Here is a 26,250-nt window from a genome sequence, read left to right as displayed (position 1 = left end):
CATTATATCATTGATACCTTCAATTGTACCCTTAGCTGCAAAATATTTGAAGGGGCAATTAAGGGGAAACAGGCACAATGTATTGAGGCACACCTTCAGAACCACTCCTTTGTTGGGGGTGTCTTGCCAATTGCCTACAATTTCCACCTGTTGTCTGTTCCATTTGCACAACAGCATGTGAAATTGATTGTCAATCAGTGTTGCTTCCTGAGTGGACAGTGTGATTTCACAGAAGTGTCATTGACTTGGAGTTACATTGTGTTGTTTAAGTGTTCCCTTTATTTATATATATATATATATATATATATATATATATATATATATATATATATATATGTATATTACGCAGCCCCAACAGCAATGTGGTTAGTGGAGGTTGTGATCCAGTATTCATTAGATAATGAATTGAGTCTTTTCTTGGTAACACCAAATATGTATTTGGGTTTTAAAATAGCTATAATGGAGTATAAAAAATTGCACCGTTTTCCGTTGCTGTCTTCAAAATCGGTTTCTGCACTAGGACAGCACTCCCTCTACCCACCCTCCTGACCAATGATCTCACTTGTTACAGATCAGCAACCGGTTAAATGGCCCCTTTGGTCGATCACTTAGTTGTAGGGCTTATAAGACGTCAGCTCTGTTATAGATATTATGATAGTCCTGTCTTATTCCATATTTCAAAAATAAGTGTACTGTGACCTCACGCAGAACTCAAAGATCACCCTGTTATATATGGGCAAGGAGCAAATACCACTGAATAGGAGGCTCATGTATCTCTAACAAAGAATCTAACTCACTGATCATGACATTGCTCCGATCCCATCATCCCTGCAATCGTCTCATTACTGGCCCCCAAGGACCTAACTTTCCTTCTCGCCCAGGGTTTCCCAAAGTTCACTTCACAGCTGTGATTTTAAATGCAATTTCCAAGTTTATTCTTGGCAGATCTCCCAGCGTTTAGTCTGATGGGGCTTTTTTATTCTTTCCTTCATTTCATTCCGGTCTACTGAGGAAAAGCTTTCATCTTCTCTAAAAAAACACAAACCTTTTGTAGATCAGTTTCCTACCACGGATCTTACAGACCTCGGAGCTGCACCGAGATGACGATTGTTTTTAATTACACCAACCACATTGGTAAGAAGTACCTGGACTCGGGAGAGCAATTTAATCACTTTTACTAGAGCTGACAATGAGAAGTACTCCGGAGAGTCCTGGGCTGCTGGGATGGAGCTGAAGAATTTGGGAGACGTTCAACACTTCATCGGTTTTCATTGCTTTAGCGAGCTGGAAAATATAAAAGGATAAAAGTTTACTTGTGCTGTCAATAAGATACGAAGGAATAAAGAAGGTAGACAAAATGGGTCATTGTTTTGAGGATCTCATAGATTTGAACTGAGGTACCTTGGGGCCACAAGTAGAAATGATACTATACTACAGAAGGCCCATCAGAGGAAATAACTCTAAAGACGTACCAGAGGAAGAGATACTGAAGAAATAATGATGGAGGTCCACCAGAAGTGCAGCAGGGGCCATATTCGAATTCACAATATTTTGCCAATATATGGACGAATATTCATCCTATGTTTGCGATATTTGCATATTCGCTATCCAAAGGATAGGGGATAAGATATCTGATTGGGGACCCCTGCGATCTCTCCTGCAGCACCCTCATTTCTCAGCTGCACAGAGCGAAGATCGCTCTGTGGCTGATGACGGGTGATACGGGGGACAGAGTATCTTGATGCCACAGCTCAGCCCCTCGTGATGTCACACCCCGCCCCCCCAATGCAAGTCTATGACGTCACGATACTCAGTCCCCTGCATCGCCCGTCATCAGCCACAGAGCAATCCTCGCTCTGTGCAGCTGAGAAACGAGGGTGCTGCAGGAGAGATCGCGGCAGGACCCCCCACGATCAGACATCTTATCCTCTATCCTTTGGGCGGAGTACCCCTTTAAGATATGTTCCAACAGACAATGAAGATATTTTTTCCAAAATGTGTATTCGTCTCTATTCAGTATCACAAATTCACCCATTACCTACACCACTTGTATTTTCCTTTGCGTGTATGAGTTAATTTCTTATTAAATATCAGTGATATATATACGAATTATTCAACACTCCACACTTGTTAGTTGGGTCAGGATGTGATTATTGGTATGAAGGAGGAAGGGGTGACTCCACTGGTTCACTCATCCCTTGGCTCCTGAAACATGAGACCTACTGAACGTCATAACAGCAGGGCTTCATGATTTTCCCGAAGATAGCATCGGTGGGGGTCCATGAGCTGAACTGATCAACATCAGCTCAGAGATCAAGGAGATAACAGCTAAGGGGACCCATATGGTGGGAGTCTCAGTTTATGGCCCCTCACCGATACTCTCTCTTAACATCTCTAGGACCTGTCATAACATAGATAACTCCCACAGATCACAATGTGAATCACATTGGTATAACCGGACTTGTCTTCTCTCCATTACAGAACGAGGTTATCAGTCAACAATTGACCGTCATATTCAGCCAATGCTACGGCCCCTACCCCATCCCAAAGCTGACCGAGATAAAGCGCAAGCAGACGTCTCGGCTGGGTAAGCGTTCACAAATGTCACATTGGAAATGTAGTTTATTCATGCTTCTTTGTGCATTGTTACGCCAGAAATGAAAGATATGCAAACACCGATGAACCAGCGGAGCCCTGGGAGCTCATCAGTAGTCTGCACCATGCGTAATACCTCTCTGTACTTTTAGATCATGCCTGTTACGCTCGGCTGGAGCATTTGCTTTACAATGCCGTTCTCATTTATATTGATATGCAGCTTTTTCAAGATCTGAACAATGACAGGTGCAATTTAATTGATGTTCAAGGGCTAAACAGCTCTAGAAACATTGGCCGAATGTGGGATGATCTTCTTAGGCATTTAGGTCTTGTTCATCCGTGCGTATCTCCAGACTTTAATCTACCACCATTTTGCAAAAGACAAGTGCTCTGCAGCTGATGCAGGACTATTGATCATGTGCCTGCGCGGCTTCAGTTCAGGTAGGCCGCCAAGCAATCCATCGATAAAGCCCAGAACAAGAAAAGGAAAGAACTCCTAAGCTTCGCTGTGACCCATATTTTTTGTTGTTGTCGCTCAACTAAACTACAAAGGCATGGTGTAGATGGGTCATAAGTTATCCGACTTGAAATACCTCTAGTGTCAGCTGGGCGGGGGGGCTAGAAAGCTGTTATATATATCATGGCCTTTTAACAACCATTGACCACTTTTCAGGCATTCAGTTATGGAAACGAGGCTCATGGAGTGCCCACATAGGCTTATTGGCTTCTTCCCTGATCTGTGATTGGCACGATATGGCCCTTTTGTGGGTGTAATTGCTACTCTGATTTGTTGATCTTGTATTACCCCTATTCTTATCAGAAGGGGCATGAGCCTCCTTATGACTACCTATTCTTTATGATGGCTCAAACTTTTGGCCTGTATTTAGTAAAGATCTTGCCTTCATGCAAACCTTTAAAGGGGTACTCTGCTGCTTAGCGTTTGGAACAAACTGTTCCAAACACTGGAGCCGTCAGCTTGTGATGTAATAGCCCCGCCCCCTCTTGATGTCACTCCCCGCCCCCTCAATGCAAGTCTACGGGAGGGGGCATGACGGCTGACACGCCCCCTCCCGTAGACTTGCATTGAGGGGGCGGGGCATGACATAATGAGGGGGCGTGGCTATGACATCACAAGCTCCAGAGTTCAGAACAGTTCTAAGGTGAACTCCTTTTGGATCCAATGAGCAATGAAAAAGGGTTCGGCCCATCACACATTTTCAAAGGACTTCTGGCCATTAGGATTGTTCACTGTCTCATACATGACCCACAACTGGTTCAGTCCTCTTAGGAACAACATAAAATCACAGACATTGAATGGTTAGAGCTTTAGTCAGATTTCAATAGTTGACTATGTTTGAAAGACCATCATAAAGATAGCCCATGTGGCTGCTATGGGGTCCCTGGAGAGGTGTCCTCCATATTTCAATGGAGAGAACCTACACAAGGACATGGCCTCCACAACTGGAAAAGATACCCAGTTATAAAAATAGGATGGGGCAACAGAAGTTCCAGTTGAGAGTGGTTAGGAGTGTGATGGGGTCAATGTGGGGGACATAATTTATATCTTCGCAATGGTGCAATGGGGCCAACTGTCCTGTATGTCTTACGGTTGATAACGTTGTATAATTTTTGCACACGGATTTGAGACTTACTATAAGCTTACTGTACCCCTGTCTCTCTATGGGATCCCCCCATCGATCAGCTCTAAAACCTGTCAATAAGTATTTTCTGCAGCGTCACCATAAGGGAAATAAAGCATTGCACAGAACGCATTCTAATCTACTGCTTTCCACTTCGACATAAAGATAAGGATTGTGAACAGAGTACCAACCCCACTTCTATAAACTTAAAGGGGTACTCCAGTTCTTTACAACGTATCCCCTATGTACAGGATAGGGGATAAGTGTCTGATCGCGAGGGTGTCTGACCGCTGGGCTCCACCACAATCTACACAACACGGCCCTGTTTCTCCCTATGCATGGAGAAGCCTGTTGACACACACTCCATGCACTGTCTATGGGAGTGCTAGACATACTCCAGTGCTCCCATAGACAGCACATGGGAGAAACTGAGCCCTGTTGTTGAGATTGCTGGGGGTCCAAGGGTCAGACTCTAAACCCACCCGAGATCAGACACTAATCCCGTAGGGAATACGCTTTTAGTACTGGAGTATCCCTTTAAAAGCATAAAAACTCCTTTAAGATCACAAATCATGTCTAAACAGTGGGAGTACATGGAGTTTGCCAAAATAAGTGTTAAAATAAATTTTTCACGCCTACCTCAATAGCCTAGAGATGTGTATATTAAGGTACAAAATCTTCACAGTTTTCTCCAATTTACATACTAATCATGAATCTCCTTCTTTCTTTTATACAACAAACAAGTGTGTTATATAATAGAGGGGTGCACCAAAATGTAAAGGGGTACTCCACTGCTAGACATCTTATCCCCTATCCAAAGGATAGGGGATAAGATGTCTGATCGTGGGGGTCCTGCTGCTGGGGCCTCCGTGATCTCCCGCAGCACTCCCGTTTCTCAGCTGCACAGAGCGAAGATCGCTCTGTGACTGATGACGGGCAATGCAGGGGTCCTGCGGCAGTGGTTGTGATGTCATGACCATGCCCACTCACAACATCACACCACGCCCTCTCCATTCATGTCTATGGGAGGGGGCGAGTTGGCCTCCCATAGACATGAATGGAGGGGGTGTGGCTGTGACTTCATGATCACGGCCTCCGGTTCCGAGCGTTCTGAACAAAATGTTCAGAATGCTGGAGCACTGGAGTACCCCTTTAAGAAATATCTCCTTTTCCCTAAAAACAGCACTACTCTAGTCCATGCATTGTGTATTAGTTAATGAGGCTGATTTTGCAATACCAGACATGAACTGTGGACAAGAGTGGCGCTCTTTCTGGAGAAATTTTATTTTCAAAATGTATTTAAAACAAAGTAAAAGAATTTCCTTCTTGTTTCTTTCTAGATCCTCATTTCCTCAACAACAAAGAGATGTCAGATGTCACCTTTATTGTGGAAGGAAGACCTTTTTATGCACACAAAGTGTTGCTATTCACAGCATCTCCAAGGTAAGAAATTACAGCAGGCCGGGATGGAGAGGGGTTTCGAGAAAACCAAGCTACTTACATTAAAGGGGTACTCCGGCCCTAAGACATCTTTTCCCCTATCCAAAGGATAGGGGATAAGATGTCTGATCGCGGGGGTCCCGCTGGTACAGCCATCACGTTCCCTCCCATAGACTTGCATTGAGGGGGTGGGGCGTGACGTCACACAGGGGCGGAATCGTGACTTCACGATACTCCGGCCCTGTAGTCTCAAGGCTTCTGACTCGGAGCCTCCAGCGCTGGCGTGCAGCTCACACAGGTGGGTGCTGCAGAGAGATTGTGGGGGTCTCCAGCAGCTGGACCCCGCGATCAGACATCTTATGCCCTATACTTTGGATAGGGGATTAGATGTCTTAGGGCCGAGGTACCCCTTTAATTTATTTGGAGAAGGTCACTTATTAACACATGCAACTTTTTTTTTCATACCTGATGTGGCGCAGTAGTGCGTGCAGGGCTCAGCTGATCGGAATTTATCAAGATGCCGGCGCCTTTTGATAAATGGCAGCTATTGTTTACGCACAATTTGGAGTAAATATAGAGCAAATTTGTCAGTGGGCCCGGCGCAGCTTCCTACACCTGATTGCGCAAAACTGTGCTAATTTAGCAAAAGATGCGGGTCATGAATTTGTGCGTAAACTGTGCGCCTTATAGAGTACTTGTCACCAAACCAAACTTTTAATATATTGTTTCTTATGTAATTATAAGACACTTTGCTATTTACTTGCTGTTAAAATTTTCAACCCTTAAATATTTTTTATGTGATTGAAAAAACAGCCTCTAGGTGGCTCTGTCCTGTTCCCTGACACAAGTCAAAGCGTTAGTTTGGTCTCCTCCTGGCCTGGCAGGAGACCAAACACAGGAAGTGCGTGTGGGGATGGGGAGGCACAGCTCTCGCAGGCTTTAGTGACATCACGCCTGCTGGGGAACGCCCACTTTCTCCTGCTGGGAGCTCACACAATGGGAGCAAGGGGAAAAGTATGATACACAGCTTTTTAAAGCTCAGAAAAAAAAATTTAAGGGCAGGAGGGGTGTTAGGAGTAGTTAGGGAATATAATCTGAATTAGTTTAGAAAATATGGTTTGATGACAGGTACTCTTTAAAAAGCACACCCACAAAACTCCAGGTGGATTAGCCGGCGCAGAGAGCCATGTATGCGCCGCATGCTATGCACCAAGACTTCACTAATATATAGGGTCCTGATAAATTAACCTCTTATATCTTTTGGTACATGCAAAGTTACATATAGGCAAGAAATGGGTTGTGGATACCATAAACATGCAGGCAAATCTGTATACTTGTACCTGTATTACTATAACACAAAGTGCGCGAAGTATACTTAACAAACTAATAATACAAGGTACACTTTTTGAAATAGGGGATAGGGGTAGGGTGGGTAAGCCCAGCCACCAGTCTCCACGGGGGAGGGCTTATCTTCCCAAGATACTGCCATGACCTGCCAATCGGATGTAATAAAATGACACATATGTATTGTGTATTACATAACACATATGACTCTTTGCCGTCATCGCTTACATTGCGAATCCGCGGTTTCTAACCATGAATTGTTTCTAAAGGTTTAAAGCTCTCCTCACCAACAAGCCGACAACAGAAAACAGCTGCATTGAAATCAATTACGTGAAGTATCACATCTTTCAGGTACGTGTGTAAAATAATCTGATTAATAAAAAAAAAAAAAACAACAACAACAAAGAAAAAACACTAAAAAACTAAAACATAAAAATGTGTCATGGCAATTAAAACTGGAGAAACACTGCCCCTAGTGGCGAGTTGCTAAATGCATAGGATTTATTGGAAACCAATGGAGAGCTGTGTAAATCTGTATATATGGAGCTCCCCCTAGAGGCAGGTGAAGGTAACCAGAATTTTATCATAGAACCAATTCAAAACTGAGTTCATTGTGGCTCTAGTACATTGTTTCCCAACCAGTGTGCCTCCTGCTGTTGCAAAACTACAACTCCCAGCATGCCCGGACAGCCGAAGGCTGTCCGGGCATGCTGGGAGTTGTAGTTTTGCAACAGCTGGGGGAACCCTGGTTGGAAAACACTGTTCTAGTACTTGGTAAGGAGTCAATGAGTTTTTTATCCCCAGGGGGGTCTGGATAACTTTTAACTATGAGAACATTAGCAGCTGTACATTGGGTTCATCTACATTTGGCAGAGCTTTCTTGTAAAGAACATTTTGACATTTTAATGTAAGATTTACTTAGATATAATTTGACGTATCGGGTTACAATGGTTTATGAATTATGCACGGCGTATTAATAATACCACATAGTCTGAGCAGCCGGCATCAATTATGTATTATGCAATATCCCCACAGAAGAGCGGGATTAATACCATCGTCCTTGCAGAATCCATTTGATCAGTCTATTCAAACACATAGAGAGACCGCAGCGGAGTCAATCACTCAGGCAGAATGGCTATAGGCAGAGACATACCTAGTGCCCCTAGCGAGGTGCTGTTCCTGCTCCTACAACACTCCCCCCACCCCCTGCAACAACGCCCTACCCGACCCAACGCTAGATTCAACATTTTGCCAGTGCCCTCCCCTCCTCTACACAACATCCCAGCTATAGGCCCCCAAATTGTCATAATGCCCCCCTTGGTGTCCTGCACAGTTAAAGTGGGTAGGTTAGTAGATTCCTATTTAGGCAGGTATAACCCCCCCCCCCATAAAGAAGGTAGTTCTCTCCTCAGTAGTAGTCCTCCACCCCCCAAAGGTAGGAATGTCCTCAGGTATGTTGCTTCACCAATGGGTAAATACATGCTTAGGTAGGTAGGTAGATCAATTTTCTCATACCACCTAAGAAAGTAAATACGTTGCCAGGAAGGTAGGTAGCCTGGTAAATAGGTAGCTTGGTAGGTAAGTACGTAACTTGGTAGGTAATCAAGTAGACAGGTAGGTAACCAGGAACGTAGGTAGCCAGGTAAGTAAATAGGTAGCTAGATAGGTAAGTAGGTAGCTTGGTAGGTATACAAGTAGTTAGGTAGATAGCTAGGCATGTTGCCAGATAGCTAGGTAGTTAGGTAGCAAGGTATCTAAGTAGGTAGGTATCCAGGTAGCTACATAGTTAGCCAGGTAGGTAGTCGAGTAGTTAGATAGCCAAGTAGTTAGGTAGCCAAGTAGAAAAAAGTCCAAGAGAGCAGCACTCCTAGGGTAAATGCAATGGTGATAGTTGGTGCGTTCAGTTGCTACAGATCCCGGTCACGAATCCCTCCAAATAGTAAACGAAAGGCAACCGCACTCCCATAAGGGGCCAGATATAAGGTCTTTATTCACACAAGCGTGAAGGTGGCGACCTTCACGCTTGTGTGAATAAAGACCTTATATCTTGCACCTTATGGGAGTGCGGTTGCCTTTCGTTTATTACTAGGTAGCCAAGTAGCTATGTAGGAAGGTAGGTAGGTAGTTAGAGCAGCATATGTTTGCTATGGGGATTTTCCTCCTACTCTGGACAGTTCTTAAAATGAACAGAAGTGTCAGCAGAGAGCACTGTGGTCATGATGTCAGCAGAGAGCTCTGTGTTCCAAAAAGAAAATAATTTCCTCTGTAGCATTCAGCAGCTAATAAGTACTGGAAGAATTAAGATTTTTTTTTAATAGAAGTAATTTACAAATCTGTTTAACTTTTTAACTTTCTGGCACCAGTTGATTTTTCTTAAAAAGTTTTCCACCGGAGTACCCCTTTAATATGTATTCAGAAGGAAAAACTGTGATTTGGCAATGAGTTATAAGGAAGATACTTTTGTTTGTGAACATTGATCTGTTGGAAGCAAAAAATGGGCAAATGTAAGGATTGGAACGATTTTCACAAGTGCCATGTTGTGGTGGGTAGACAACTGGGTCAGAGTATTTCCAAATTGGCAGGTCCTTTGAAGGGTCCTTGGTGGCCCAAGAAAGAACAACCGATGAACTGGCAATAGGGTCAAGGGTGCCGGTGGATGTTCATATGGAGCATAGGCTGGATAGTCCCACAGAAGATCTACTGTAGGAAATGTTCCAGATTAAGATGCTGTTAGTTATGATAGATATCAAAACACATACCATAGCTTACTGCATATGGGACTGCATAATACACAATATGGCTGAACTGTGTATAGTGTTCCGCAAAGTTCTGCAAAGACAAAAAATTGTAATAATTTTTATCCAAGGTTCAGCAAAAAAAAATTATTTTTCATTGGAAACATATAGTATTGCGGCTCGTACTTATTCAAGTGAATGAGGCTGTGCTGCAATACCAGACACAGCCTGTCAAAAAGAGTGGTGCTGTTTAAAAAAAAAAAATAAATAAAAATAAATCATGTATTCATGAAGAAAGAGATACGGGATAAGATGATAAATTGCTCTGTTGAGTTTTACATGATCCAATGACCATGACTCCTAAAAGCTGTGTCTTTGTTACAATGTATCTGTTTCTTTCTCTCTCTAGCTGGTTATGCAGTACCTATACTGTGGCGGCACAGAATCGCTCCTCATTAAGAATAATGAAATCATGGAGGTAAGCTGCACATTGGGGTCGTCTTCAATAAAGGAGATCTTCAGGCTTAACCGGCCGCAGATGTTTAGAAGAGAAGCCATTTAGTCGCCGCTGACGATAAGACAGACACTTTAGCGCAATGCCAATTTCCTAATGATTGATAATCCGATATTGACGGCATATTTACAGTCCTGCTGCATGGGATTAGAGTATTAATGTTACTATTCTGCCTCCGCCATCATGAATTCATTATCCACCCCTTTCTTCCTCTCTCGCAGCTGTTGTCTGCCAGCAAGTTTTTTCACCTGGAAGCTCTGCAACGCCACTGTGAAATTATCTGCGCCAAAAGCATTAATACAGAAAACTGTGTGGATATTTATAACCATGCCAAGGTACTTGTATAAGATTACAAGGATATCACAATGCTGAGAAAAAAAAGAAGATCTACCTTAAAATGCCCATGTTGGATTAATATACAAATCTGATTGGCGGTCTTTTCAAGAAGGGTCCTAGTGATAAATAGGGAACCAGCATAAAATTATTTAGAGAGGTATTATGATCTTTTGTAATAGGGGAGCACCAGGCTACACAATCAGACTGCTGTTATAGGAGGAGCTCCTGACTACACAGTTAGACTGCTGTTATAGTGGGCAGTTCAGACTACACTGCCAGACTTCTGTAATAGGCGGTGATCCAGACTACACAGCTAGACTGCTGTTATAGGGGGAGTTCCAGACTACACAACCAGACTGCTATTATAGGGAGCAGTTCAGACTACACAGCAAGACCGTTGTGATAGGGGAAGCTCCAGACTACACAATCAGATTGTCATTATAGGAGGAGCTCCTGACAACACAGCTAGAATGTTGTTATTGGGGGAGCTCCAGACTACACAACCTGACTGCTATTAAAGGGGGCGGTCCAGACTTCACAGAAAGAATGTTATTATAGGGAGAGCTCCAGACTACACAGCAAGACTGTTTATAGGGGAGCTCCAGTCTACACAACTCGACTGCTGTTATAAGGGGTGGTCCAGACTACACAGCCAAACTGCTGTTAAAGGGGGAGCTCCAGACTACACAACAAAACTATTGTTATCGGGGTAGCTCCAGACTACACAACCTGACTGTTGTTATGAAAGGCAGTCCAGATTACACAGCCAGACTGTTGTTATAGGGGAAGTTCCAGACTACACAATCAGACTGTCATTATAGGAGGAGCTCCTGACTACACAGCTAGACTTCTGTTATAGAGGGAGGTCCAGACTACACACCCAGACTGCTGTTATAGGGGAAGGTCCAGAATACACACCCAAGCTACTGTTATAGGGGGAGCTCCAGACTTTACACCCAGATTACTATTTTAAGGGGAGGTCCAGACTACACAGCCAGACTGCTGTTATAGAAAAGTACCAGAATACGTGCCATTTTTACATTTTCAATGTTTTCCTGCCAAAAAAAGATACGCTGCAAACTGAAATGTTATATCAATTCACTGATCTGTAGTTTCTGTAAAAACACAGGAAGATTATTCCAATAAATCAGACATTGCTTATTTAGCCGCTGTTTGTTATTTCCCAAACCTACCATATGCAAAAAATAATGGTTATACAGGTTTTTATCTGTTGTCACATGGTTTGACAAATGTCAAATGTTTATTTTGAAAACTTCATGGGGGAGATTTATAAAAACCTGTGTAGAGGAAAATGTCATGCGTTGCCCATAGCAACCAATCAGATTGCTTCTTTCATTTTTGAAAAGACCTCTGAAAGATTAAAGAAGCGATCTGATTGGTTGCTATGGGCAACTCAGCAACTTTTCCTCTGGACGGGTTTTGATAAATCTTTCCCCATATGGTAGAGACCGTACACTTCGGACAGTATTTTTTGTTGGGTGTCCTGGTGATAAGCAGATTACAGAGAATCCTGATGATAAGATCCCCAATAATTGGAATGAAGCAGTGCTGTTCAAATTCCCTGCAGCGCCACCGCAGGAGAATTAAAGTGTTACACAGTTCCCATTAAAGGGGTATTCCAGGCAAAAACTTTTTATATATATATATTAACTGGCTCCGGAAAGTTAAACAGATTTGTAAATTACTTCTATTAAAAAATCTTAATTCTTACAATAGTTATTAGCTTCTGAAGTTGAGTTGCTGTTTTCTGTCTAACTGCTCTCTGATGACTCACGTCCCGGGAGCTGTCCAGCTTCTATGGGGATATTCTCCCATCATGCAAGGGATATTCTCCCATCATGCACAGCCCCCGGGACGTGACATCATCATTGAGTAGTTAGACAGAAAACTTCAGAAGCTAATAACTATTGGAAGGATTACATTTTTCTAATAGAAGTAATTTACAAATCTGTTTAACTTTCCAGGGCCAGTTGATATATAAAAAAAAGTTTTTGCCTGGAATACCCCTTTAATACCAATTGACTGTTTATGTAATCCATAGACAGTCTGGGTCCTCCAGAGTGAGAGACGTTCTTTGTAGCCCCTCTAATAGTCTGATTAGTAGATGAGAGTCCTGAATGGCAGTCCCCTTAGATTTTTTTATTTATAAGTTTTCTTAAATGGACAAGCCCTTTAAAGGACTTACCGTAATCCCCCACTTGTCTACCATTTATCACCTATCCTATCACCCATGTTATTGGTTGGAAAACTCAAATAGTGGGATTCAAATTATTTTTACTGATTTTATTTGTGGGTCTTTTTTTTACTTTTATGCTCATGTCCTTGTTTTTGTTGTACTTTCTGTTGATGCTATTTTAGAGTACATATGTTAGTAATGCATTTATATTGAATTAGAATTAGATTTTTTATTTAGAAATATTTTTTTTTGCTTTTTTGTCTATTTCCAAACATTATTAAGAATTTTTTTATCTCATAAAGATTAGTTTTTTTGTTTTGTTATAATGTACTGTTAGTATACTACTCTACCAGTGTGTGTGTATATATATATATATATATATATATATATACATATATATATATATATATATATATATGTATGTACCGTATATATATATATATATATATATATATATACCATATGTACTCAAGGTTGAAGAAAAAATAAATAAAAAAACTGGCCTGTGTAGTTAATCTTGTGACTAATCCGACTTTGTCCTCTAACTCCTTCTATCCCTGTGTTTGCAGTTTCTTGGCGTCCCTGAGTTATCGTCTTACTGTGAAGGCTACTTCTTAAAAAATATGATGCTCCTCATCGAAAACGAAGCCTTTAAGCAACTATTGTACGATAAGAACTGCGAGACATCGGGCCAGGATGTTCTGGGTGACTTACAAAGGACGTTGGCGACACGGATACAGTCTATCCATCTATCCTCTTCGAAAGGGTCTATAGTATAGAGTCGGCGGCCGTCGGGGCGGTCAATGTGTACAGTGTTTACTCTCAAAGGCTTATATGAAGATAAAATGCTTTTCATTTTACCGGATTTTCCTATTTTTTCTGAAAGCTTAAGGCTGAAGGCTTTCCGGATCTTCCTGGAAAAAAATAAAATAAAACGATATATAAAAAATAAATAAAATTCTTATTTTTGTTAAAAAAGAAATTTAAAAAACAGACTTTGAATTATATAAAAGAAAATTACTGCTTCAACATATCAACGAGCAATGGATACTACGTAGCAAGAATATCTACTATAAAAAAAAGATACTATGTTCCTAGATGTCAATCTAAAAAAAGTGATATTTTTGATTTTCTCAGCTTTACGCAACTCTTGTCATATGAGCATTACTGGGAAAGGTAATAGACAGAACTGCTTCGATACAATAATAATTGACTACGACCGCAACGTCCGAAGGAACAGAGCTGGAAGATTTTTAAGGGTACATGACTTTTTAAAGATTTCTATTAAAAAAAAATATTTATATATAGATAGATATATATAAATGTAAAAAAAAAACGGGGTGGCCTTGTCGGTTTAAAAACAACAACAAAAAAACACAAAGACTTTTCTTATCTTTTCTCAAAAAATTGTAAGTAATATGTCCGAGCAGTGACTTTATTTTTTTCCTGACGCAAGTCTGAAACGTTCTCCTATTATTCAGGTTGCCCAGGATGGAGCAGAGAAAAAAAAAATATTTTTCAACAAAAAAAAAAAAACATTTTTAGAATATCGGCATGTGGATACTAGTTACTTTGAAGAAATTTAAGCAAACTCAGATTTGCATGGTGTTATCGTGTATCATTTTGCCAAGAATTCCGCAGTACGATCATTTTGAGCCCATTCGTGAAGTACCAAAAAAAAAAAAACAACAAAAAAAGATGACTCCAAAAATTCTGTTTCACTGTGAATATGTTGAAATGATTGTAGGTATTAGTTTTTACATCACTAGGTAAAAAAAAAATGGTGCAAATTTTGTTTTATTTTATTTTTAGATTTTTTCCAGTTTTTTTTATTTTTTCATTTCTTTTTTTTTTTTTTGTAAGATAGGGTTATTTACTCTCTACAGTTGGTAGAGATTCCGTGGTGTCGCAGTGTGTTGGTACGGAAAGCCATAAGGATCATCCTTATCACTCACACAGACTCATTTTTTTATCTCTTGTTATCGGTTCTCGTAGGATGACATCATAGACGACAGAAGAAAAAAAAAAAAAACTACCAACCTCTAAACATGTATGTTTTGTTGTATGTGTCAAAACTTACATTAGTGTATGCAGCGATCACGCACCTTTGTTATGTGCCACATCTTCCGAGATACTTTTTTGCTTCACATTTGATTGCATGACATATTAAATGTAAAAAAATTTATAGCAAAAAAAAAAAGAAAAAAATTTGTGAGAAAACAGCCGATGTTAAAAAAATAACAATTTTTGGTTCCTATCTCGAAACGAATAGGGAATGGTTCATTTAGATCAGCATGCCTGTTCCCACTAAGACATGACTGGTAGATGTAGATAGCCGCCTGACAATGCAATGTAAGTTTTTTGGGTCCATTATTTAAGGTCTAATGATGTTTCATGTCTACGTCTTTTCGGAATATCAATTCTTTTTGTTTCCATAGCTTTGACCAGTAAGGCCAGGTTTGCATTGTAGGTGTTTTTGAGACAAAATGGGATCTCTAATTCTATAGGGTCAAACCCAACTATATAAACCATATCCAAAATTATCAATGGGATTCCAGGCAAATCTGAAAATACCCATGATCACGTGACCCGCTGTTGGTCCATATCAAGTGCACCCAATGGTAAACCGGCCAATGTTCAAAGGTAGAGCCAATTCTCTACATGCTTTTACCACTTTTTGTTGACTATCCAATAGATCACAAATATCTGCCTACCATAAATTCTATTTATATTAAATAGATAACAAAAAAGTCAAAAAAAAAATGTAAACGGAATAAATTTAGCATGATAACTTAATGAATTATTGTATAGAAGATTTGTTAACATCCGGTTCTGTCCTAATATATTGTCTGAAGTATTTGACCAATGGATGTCCTGTGTAAATATTGTACAATGCTATAGAGTCCGGGGGGATGGATGGGATTTCAGGATGAAGACAAAGACATTGGATGGTTGGAGACATGATAATCCGGTGTGTTTTTTTCATCCATTTTTAAAGAAGATTCCTATACGTTCTGTAAACTGTTACTATAAGGGGGAATGGAGAAACAACTGAGAGGGAAAAAAATCTATAATTTCAAATGTAAAAAACAAAAAAAATAGATTCCAAGAGCATGAAATTATATTTATTTGGAAAAAGACCGATCTCCAGTAAAATAAATTTCAGTTAAAAAGATAAGTGTTTTTTGTATGTATTTTGAAACCTAAATAAGGACAATATTTCTTTACAAGAGGAAGTGTTGAAAATGTATATAAAATCTTATCTATCCATCTCATATCTATCTACAGTACCGTATATATCTCATATCTATCTATCATCTATTTATCTATATATACAGTCATGGCCGTAAATGTTGGCACCCCTGAAAATTTTCTAGAAAATGAAGTATTTCTCACAGAAAAGGATTGCAGTAACACAGGTTTTGCTATACACATGTTTATTCCCTTTGTGTGTTTTGGAACTAATACAAAAAAGGGAGGAAAAAAAGCAAATTTGACATAATGTCACCAAACTCCAAAAATGGGCTGGACAAAATTATTGGCACCCTTAACTTAATATTTGGTTGCACACCCTTTGGAAAAAATAACTGAAATCAGTGGCTTCCTATAACCATCAATAAGCTTCTTACATTGTCCTGCTGGAAGACCCAAGATCTCAGATGCAAACTCAGCTTTCTGACACTGGGCTGTACAGTGCGACCCAAAATCCATTGGTAATCCTCAGATTTCATGATGCCTTGTACACATTCAAGGCACCCAGTGCCAGAGGCAGCAAAACAACCACAAAACATCATTGACTCTCCCCCATATTTCACTGTAGGTACTGTGCTCTTTTCTTTGTAGGCCTCATTCCGTTTTCGGTAAACAGTAGAATGATGTGCTTTACCAAAAAGCTCTATCTTGGTCTCATCTGTCCACAAGATGTTTCCCAGAAGAATTTTGGCTTACTCAAGTTCATTTTGGTAAAGTGTAGTCTTGCTTTTTTAGGTCTCTGTGTCAGCAGTGGGGTCCTCCTGGGTCTCCTGCCATAACGTTTCATTTCATTTAAATGTCGATGGATAGTTCGCGCTGACACTGATGCTCCCTGAGCCTGCAGGACAGCTTAAATATCTTTGGAACTTGTTTGGGGCTGCTTATTCACCATCCGGATTATCCTGTGTTGACACCTTTCTTCAATTTTTCTCTTCCGTCTATGCCCGGGGAGATTAGCTACAGTTCCATGGGTTGCAAACTTCTAGATAATGTTGCACACTGTGGACAAAGGCAAATCTAGATCTCTGGAGATGGACTTGTAACCTTGAGATTGTTGATATTTTTCCACAATTTTGGTTCTCAAATCCTCAGACAGTTCTCTTCTCCTCTTTCTGTTGTCCATGCTTAGTGGGGCACACACAGACACACAATGCAAAGACTAAGTGAACTTCTCTCCTGTTTATCTGCTTTCAGGTATGATGTTTATATTGCACACACCTGTTACTTGCCCCCGGTGAGTTTAAAGGAGCATCACATGCTTGAAACAATCTTATTTATCCACAATTTTGAAAGGGTGCACAATTTTGTCCAGCCCATTTTTGGAGTTTGGTGACATTATGTCCAATTTGCTTTTTTTCCTCCCTTTTTGGGGTTTAGTTCCAATACACACAAAGGGAATAAACATGTGTATAGCAAAACATGTGTTACTGCAATCCTTTTCTGTGAGAAATACTTCATTTTCTTTAATAATTTCAGGAGGTGACTGTATCTCATATCTATCTATCTCTCAGTCAATCAATATTTCTATACAGGAGGAAATGTTCAGAATGTATATAAAAAATATTCTAATATTGTCTTCTATCTATCTCATATCTATCTCATATCTATCTATCTATCTATCTCATATCTATCTATCTCATATCTATTATCTATATATCTCATATCTATCTATCTATCTCATATCTATCTATCTCATATCTATCCCATATCTATCTATCTCATATCTATTTCATATCTATCTATCTCATATCTATCTATCTCATATCTATCTATCTCATATCTATCTCATATCTATCTATCTATCTATCTATCTCATATCTATCTATCTCATATCTATCTATCTCATCTCTCTCTCTCTCTCTCTCTCTCTCTCTCTCTATCTAGTAGGAGAACCGCACTCCCTTATAGCATATCCAGGTACATGCTGATCCAGCCCAGGTAAAGATCCCATAATACAGAATAATGCAGCAGCACTCCGGTTTGACAAAGACTGTGTGAGACGGTCGAAAGAACGCATTTTTTCGCTTGATGAATAAAGCCTAACACCATTTTTCATCTGAACCAGAATTCTGCTGCTTTTTTTGTATCTATCTCATATATATCTATCTCATTTCTATCTATCTATCTCATATCTATCTATCTATCTATCTATTTATCTCATATCTATCATATATATCTATCTCATATCTATCTATCTCATATCTATCTCATATCTATCTATCTATCTCATTTCTATCTATCTATCTCATATCTATCTATCTATTTATCCCATATCTATCATATATATCTATCTCATATCAATCTATCTCCTATCTATCTCATATCTATCTATCTCATATCTATCTATCTATCTATCTCCTATCTATCTATCTATCTCATATCTATCTATCTCATATCTAGCTATCTATTTCATATCTATCTATGTATCTCATATCTATCTATCTATTGCTCTCTCTCTCTCTATCTCATATCTGTCTATCTATCTCATTTATATCATATCTATCTTTCTCATCTCTATCTCATATCTATCTTATATCTATCTATCTATCTATCTCATCTATCTATCTATCTATCTATCTCATATCTATCTCTCTCTCTCTCTCTCTCTCTATCTCATATCTATCTATCTCATATCTATCTATCTATCTCATATCTATCTATATCTATCTATATCTATCTATATCTATCTCATATCTATCTATCTATCTATCCCATATCTATCTATCTATCTCATATCTATCTATCTCACATCTATCTATCTATCTATCTCATATCTATCTATCTCATATCTATCTATCTCACATCTATCTATCTATCTCATATCTATCGATCTCATATCTATCTATCTATGTCATATCTATCTATCTCATATCTATCTATCGATCTCATATCTATCTATCTCATATCTATCTATCTATGGCTGGGTTCACATCACGTTTTTGCCATACTGTTTTCAATCTGTTTTTCTAAAGAAAACCGTATGGCAAAAAAACGGATGGAACAGTATGGGACAAAGTAAACCGTGTGCAGTATGGTTTTTAAACCGGAGTCAAAACCATGGTTGACTACGTTTTTGCCTCCGGTTTAAAAACCGTACTGCAACCGCATACGTTTTTTTTTAACATGGAAGTCAATGGGAAACGCACATGTATACGGTTCCATACGGGAAACCGTATACAGATTTTACTTTGCACATGCGCATTTGCATCCTAAAGTCCCCACCCAACACCCCTCCCATTAAAAATTGACAAAATTATCAAAAACTTATGTTTTTTTTTTTTTTTTTTAAATAAAAACGGACGGAACTGTATGCACTTTTAAAAATAGTATACAGTTTAACAACGCATACGGTTTACTTTTTCTCATACTGTTCCATCTGTTTTTTTTGCCATACGTTTTTTTTTTTAGAAAAACTGATTGAAAACAGTATCGCAAAAACGTGATTTGAACCCAACCTATCTATCTCATATCTATCTCATATCTATCTATCTATCTATCTATCTATCTCATATCTATCTATCTCATATCTATCTATCTATCTCATATCTATCTATCTCATATCTATCTATCTCATATCTATCTATCTCATATCTATCTATCTCATATCTGTCTATCTATCTATCTATCTATCTATCTCATGTCTATCTATCTCATATCTATCTATCTCATATCTATCTATCTATCTATCTCATATCTGTCTATCTATCTATCTATCTCATATCTATCTATCTATCTCATATCTATCTATATCTATCTCATATCTATTTATATCTATCTATCTCATATCTATCTATCTATCTATTATCTATCTATCTATCTATCTATCTATCTCATATCTATCTATCTATCTATCTATCTCATATCTATCTATATCTTTCTATCTCATATCTATCTATCTATCTCATATCTATCTATCTCATATCTATCTATCTCATATCTATCTATCTCATATCTATCTATTTCATATCAATCTATTTCATATCTATCTATCTATCATCTATCTATCTATCTCCTATCTATCTCATATCTATCTGAAAGAGTGGTGCTGCTGTCCATAGCAACCAATCAGATCGCTTCTTTCACTTTCCACAGGCCTCTTTAAAAATGAAAGAAGCGATCTGATTAGTTGCTATGGGCAACTGCACCACTCGTTCTCTGCAGAGGTTTTTGACAAATCTCCCCCTATGTCTGTGTAATGTCCCCACCCTGGTGCATGCTCTCTGGTGACCGTGTGACCCAGTGTTTCGAACTCAGTGTGCCTCCAGCTGTTGCAAAACTACAACTCCCGGCATGCCCGGACAGCCGAAGGCTGTCCGGACATGCTGGGAGTTGTAGTTTTGCAACAGCTGGAGGCACCCTGGTTGGAAAACACTGTATCAAATAAAGAGCATCACCCTCTGCATCATCTCCCCCCCCCCCCCCCATACTATACGAGAATAACAAGGGGTCGACTACAAAACGCGCAGCGCACAGGCCGAGATCAGAGGAGGAGAGCGCGGCCCGCCTGACAGCAGAAATCCGCCAGGTTAATCTGGGCAATACCAATATTTGATCTCAAGATGTAAGTCTGGAGGTTTTTCATCCTCACTAAGCTTTACTTAACATTCTTTCTCCATCTTTGAACGTCTTCCTTTTCATCTCGGCTTGTAAACTACATTCAAAGGGTTTCTGTCTGCAATGAGCAAGAAGAAGAAGAAAAAAAAAAAGAATCGAACCAAAAAAAGTAAAAAAAAAATAAAAAACGGAAATATGAGGAGTAATAACAATGCGGGACACGGCTAAAATTGTCAATAAGTCTGTGAAATACAGAGAAATGCGTCTCAAAATGCTAAAAAAAAAAAAAAAATATCTGGTTATAAGTTTGAGGGGGGAGATTTATCAAAACCTGTCAGGAGGAGAAGATGCCCAGTTGCCCATAGCAACCAATCAGATCGCTTCTTTCATTTTTAACAAGGCCTCTGTAAAATGAAAGGAGCGATCTGATTGGTTGCTATGGGCAACTGGGCAATTTTTCCTCTGGACAGGTTGTGATAAATCTCCCCCCTCCCCGAGGGTGTGTATATTTTTGCAACCTTTTATATTGCCCCAATTCATCGAAGACAATCAATGAAGCATCTTTTCAAATAACTGAGATGAAAAATTAGGGATCTACCGATATAGATTTTTTGGGGCCGATATCGATAATCTGTGGCCTTTCTGGCCGATAGCCGATAAGTTATATCGATATTCCGGTATAAATTATCGGCTATCTCTCCACCGCCCCCCCCCCCCCCCCCCGGCCCCGAAGAAGCGGCTGAAGATCATTGATTTAAAGCGGGCGCTTTAAATCAATGAACTGCAGCGACTTTTGCGGGGCCAGAGACCGCCGCCGCCACCTGCTACTCTCCCCCTGTCGGTCCTTAGTCCAACCACCGCCTCTGCCCCATTGCCTCCCCCATCCCCGGTTTTATAATTACCTGTTCCCGGGGTCCGCATCCTAAGCTGTCACTGTGCGCACTGACAGTGATGTCGCGTTGAGGACGTCACGCGTCATTGCGCAGCGCATAGCGTAACGGAGGACGCCGCAGGAGCCAGAAGTAGCGCGGACCCCGGGAACAGGTAATTATAAATCCGGGGATGGGGGAGGCAATGGAGCAGCGGCGGTCTCTAGCTGGGGCGGTGCAGTGGGGGGGGGGGGGGGGGGTGTTAGTGCGTTGGGCGGGGCATTATCGGATTATTGGCAAGGTAATTGCCGATACCGATAACGTCCAAAATCGTGGATATCGGCCGATAATATCTGCCAAACCGACAATCGATCAATCCCTGTTAAAAATGTACAGTCGTTTTGTCTGTGCAGCTTTGGGGCACAGACGAAACAACGTCTTGTAGCATACAAGTACGTAGAAGAGAGATAGAGGGGACTATGGGGCAGATTTATTAAAACCTGTGTAGGGATGTGGTGCAGTTGCCCATAAGAGTGGTGCAGTTGCCCATAGCAACCAATCAGGTGGCTTTTATTTTTAAAGAGGCCTGTGAAAAATTGACAGAAGAAATCTAATTGGTTGCTAGGGGCTTACTGCACCACTCTTTCCCTTCACAGGTTTTGATTAGAGATGAGCGAACTTACAGTAAATTCGATTCGTCACAAACTTCTCGGCTCGGCAGTTGATGACTTTTCCTGCATAAATTAGTCCAGTTTTCCGGTGCTCCGGTGGGCTGGAAAAGGTGGATACAGTCCTAGGAGACTCTTTCCTAGGAATGTATCCACCTTTTCCAGCCCACCGGAGCACCTGAAGGATGAACTAATTTACGCAGGAAAAGTCATCAACTGCCGAGCCGAGAAGTTCGTGACGAATCGAATTTACTGTAAGTTCGCTCATCTCTAGTTTTGATCAATCTCCCCCCCTCGGTAACCATGGAGACCTAGTCTGCCTAGGTGCTGAAGACCTATAACTACAACTTCGGAGGGCTCTCCACCGATCAGAATATTATGGCAAATCTGATTTTGCCATATAATTCAATGGCTGGATGAACTCTGTAAAGAACCTTTACGGCATGGATGACGAACCTTTTCTCTTCCAAGGGCCATTTAGATATTTATGGGATCGTTCGTGGGCCGCAAAACATTATCAACTTAAAATGTAGCTGCTATATTAGGTCAAACATAGAATTTGACTCACCCATAAAGGGGTACTCCAGTGGGAAAAAAAATTTTCATATCAACTGGCTCCAGAAAGTTATACAGATTTGTAAATTACTTCAATTAAAAAATCTTAATCCCTCCAGTACTTATCAGCTGCTGTATACTACAGAGGAAGTTGTGTAGTTCTTTCCAGTCTGACCACAAGTGTTCTCTGTCCGTGTCAGGAAATGTCCCGAGTAGGAGCAAATCCCCATAACAAACCTGGACAGTTCCTGACACGGACAGAGGTGTCAGCAGAGAGCACTGTGGTCAAGCAGAAAAGAACACAACTTCCTGTGGAGCATACAGCAGCTGATAAGTACTGGAAGGATTAAGATATTTTAATATAAGTATTTTACAAATCTGTTTAACTTTAGTGTCTACAACAGCAGTCTCCAAACAGTGGACCTCCAGCTGTTGCAAAACTACAACTCCCAGCATGCCCGGACAGCCGTTGGCTGTCCGGGCATGCTGGGAGCTATAGTTTTGCAATAGCTGGAGGTCCGCTGTTTGGAGACCTCTGTTTTGGAGGAGGATCAATTATAGGTGAAGATTTCCGCATTAGCATTTCATGTTTGCTCTGCTGAAGGCCTCACATCATGAATACATAAAAGACTTACTGCGCCATCCAGTGGATGAATGTGAATATGCAGTTTAACACTTCAAAGTGTAGAATAGAAAGGATCAATTTAAAGGGGTATTCCAGGAAAAAAAATTTTTTATATATATCAACTGGCTCCAGAAAGTTAAACAGATTTGTAAATTACTTCTATTAAAAAAATCTTAATCCTTTCAGTACTTATGAGCTTCTGAAGTTAGGGTTGTTCTTTTCTGTCTTAAGTAATCTCTGATGACGTGTGTCTCGGGAACCGCCCAGTTTAGAAGCAAATCTCCATAGCAAACCTCTTCTAAACTGGGCGGTTCCCGAGACACGTGTCATCAGAGAGCACTTAGACAGAAAAGAACAACCTTAACTTCAGAAGCTCATAAGTACTGAAAGGATTAAGATTTTTTTAATAGAAGTAATTTACAAATCTGTTTAACTTTCTGGAGCCAGTTGATATATATAAAAAAAAAAAGTTTTTCCCTGGAATACCCCTTTAACAGCTATAAAGTCAATGCGGGAGATTTATCAAAACCTGTGCAGAGGAAAACTTGCCCAGTTGCCCATAGCAACCAATCAGATCGCTTCTTTCATTTTTATGAAGGCCTGTGAAAAATGAAAGAAGCGATCTGATTGGTTGCTATGGGCAACTGGGCAAGTTTTCCTCTGCACAGGTTTTGATAAATCTCCCCCAATGAGGGGGATTTAGAAATGTTGATGTGGGTGAACTTTTTTCTTTCTCCCCTTTTTTGGCCTGTGCGTGGCGCTAATGCGTAAGTGCGCCAAATTTATATTGATATGAACTAATGTGGTGGCTGGGTGGCGCAGGTAATAGTGACCTGGCGTGACGCCAGGATGCGGTTTCCTTAGATTAATGGTCCTACCGCCAACCGCCCCGGAAACGGTAGGGAGAAATAATTGCAGATTGCATAATAACAGCAGATACTGATGAAAACCGGAATAAACTTAACTGCATATTTTATGCAACTGCAGGAAACAGAACAGTCTTTGTGTAGAGGACCTTAGTTCAGGTTCCTCACAGGTTTGCTGGGACTTCTTAGATATCAATGAGTTTTGATTTGCTAGCCACTGTGCTTTTTTTTTTTTGGATTTCTCTTTAGTATACAGCCCCTAAAAAGTACTGGAAGGATAAAGACGTTTTAATAGAAGTAATTTACAAATCTGTTTAACTTTCTGGCACCAGTTGATTAAAAAAAGAAAAAAAAAATTCCACAGGAGTACCCCTTTAACCATGAAGCCGCACGACCCATAACTTTGATTGGGCATCTCCAATCTAATAGTCCATTCTATGCCGAAATACATCTCTTGATACCTGACTAAGAACATTCCGGGAGCTCTAGGAAAGCTGGGGGAGATTTATCAAAACCTGTGCAAAGGAAAAGTTGCCCAGTTGCCCATAGCAACCAATCAGATCGCTTCTTTCATTTTGCAGAGGCCGTGTTAAAAATGAAAGAAGCAATCTGATTGGTTGCCATGGGCAACTGGACAGGTTTTGATAAATCTCCCCCGCTGTGTAAGAAAATTGGCAGCTGTGAAGCTGATCAAACCGGACATCACCCAGCTTTTCGAGAACAGATCTGCCATGAAACAGCTGACCAGAGTAAGGCTGCGGGTGTGTGGGGTCAGTGGGTGTCACCGCTCAGTAGTGATCTGTTCTCTGGGACACATTTCTATCCGGATAATTCTATCCTTTGTTTTCTTTTCCAGCTTCGGGAAACAACTGCGCCGCTCGCCGTATGAAACGTCGCCAACGCGGTGGATACAAGTGAAACCTCAGCCCTCTGTGATTGGGATACATTTGCCACGGATGACACATTTCAGCATGTGGTACATTCCTACAGCCTTACTAAGTGGAATATTATAGGGATTATACACGGAAGAAACAATGGTCCTTCCGTCCTATCACCTATGATCCCAATGATAACCAGGGGGGCAGATATTTTACAAGCCGCCATATGTTTTTGCTTTATAGTCATTGCATGATTTATTAGGACAAAAATCTGGCAGGAAAACTACATTGCTACTGCCCCCCTCCCCCTTTACTGGTCCCATAGATATAATATAATACTGTTCCCATAGATATAATATAATACTGATCCCATAGATATAATATAATACTGGTCCCATAGATATAATACTGGTCCTATAGATATAATATAATACTGGTCCCATAGATATAATATAATACTGGTCCCATAGATATAATATAATACTGGTCCCATAGATATGATATAATACTGGTCCCATAGATATAATATAATACTGGTTCCATAGATATAATACTGGTCCTATAGATATAATATAATACTGGTCCTATAGATATAATATAATACTGGTCCCATAGATATAATACTGGTCCTATAGATATAATATAATACTGGTCCTATAGATATAATATAATACTGGTTCCATAGATATAATACTGGTCCTATAGATATAATATAATACTGGTCCTATAGATATAATATAATACTGGTCCCATAGATATAATATAATACTGGTCCCATAGATATAATATAATACTGGTCCCATAGATACAGTATAATACTGGTCCCATAGATATAATATAATACTGGTCCTATAGATATAATATAATACTGGTCCTATAGATATTATACTGATCCCATAGATATAATATAATACTGGTCCCATAGATATAATATAATACTGGTCCCATAGATATAATATAATACTGGTCCTATAGATATAATATAATACTGGTCCCATAGATATTATACTGGTCCCATAGATATAATATAATACTGGTCCCATAGATATATTATAATACTGGTCCCATAGATATAATATAATACTGGTCCCATAGATATAATATAATACTAGTACCATAGATATAATATAATACTGGTCCCATAGATATAGTATAATACTAGTACCATAGATATAATATAAT

The 26,250-nt window shown here is 39.9% G+C and overlaps 1 protein-coding gene and 1 long non-coding RNA gene across 7 annotated transcripts in view; one reads left to right on the top strand and one right to left on the bottom strand.

Annotated features, from left to right (window-relative positions):
- Positions 1–13,670, top strand: part of ABTB3 (ankyrin repeat and BTB domain containing 3) — a 217,745-nt gene extending 204,075 nt beyond the window's left edge. For all 6 annotated transcript variants that reach the window (XM_056517283.1, XM_056517279.1, XM_056517278.1 and 3 more), the window contains 6 exons: positions 2,482–2,587; positions 5,576–5,678; positions 7,289–7,370; positions 10,164–10,232; positions 10,490–10,603; positions 13,371–13,670. In XM_056517283.1, coding sequence (XP_056373258.1) covers positions 2,482–2,587; positions 5,576–5,678; positions 7,289–7,370; positions 10,164–10,232; positions 10,490–10,603; positions 13,371–13,580 — 684 coding nt within the window. In that variant the 3' untranslated portion in view covers positions 13,581–13,670. The remainder of the gene's footprint in view (positions 1–2,481; positions 2,588–5,575; positions 5,679–7,288; positions 7,371–10,163; positions 10,233–10,489; positions 10,604–13,370) is intronic.
- Positions 391–24,705, bottom strand: LOC130267452 (uncharacterized). The gene is made up of 3 exons (XR_008843195.1): positions 24,652–24,705; positions 13,516–13,715; positions 391–1,284 (listed from the first exon to the last, which is right to left on the bottom strand). It is a non-coding gene; the product is annotated as an uncharacterized LOC130267452 (long non-coding RNA).
- Between the last annotated feature and the right edge of the window lie 1,545 nt (positions 24,706–26,250).

Source organism: Hyla sarda, chromosome 4, assembly GCF_029499605.1.
Source record: "Hyla sarda isolate aHylSar1 chromosome 4, aHylSar1.hap1, whole genome shotgun sequence".
NCBI lineage: Eukaryota > Metazoa > Chordata > Amphibia > Anura > Hylidae > Hyla > Hyla sarda.
This window is presented reverse-complemented; position numbering and strand designations above follow the sequence as displayed.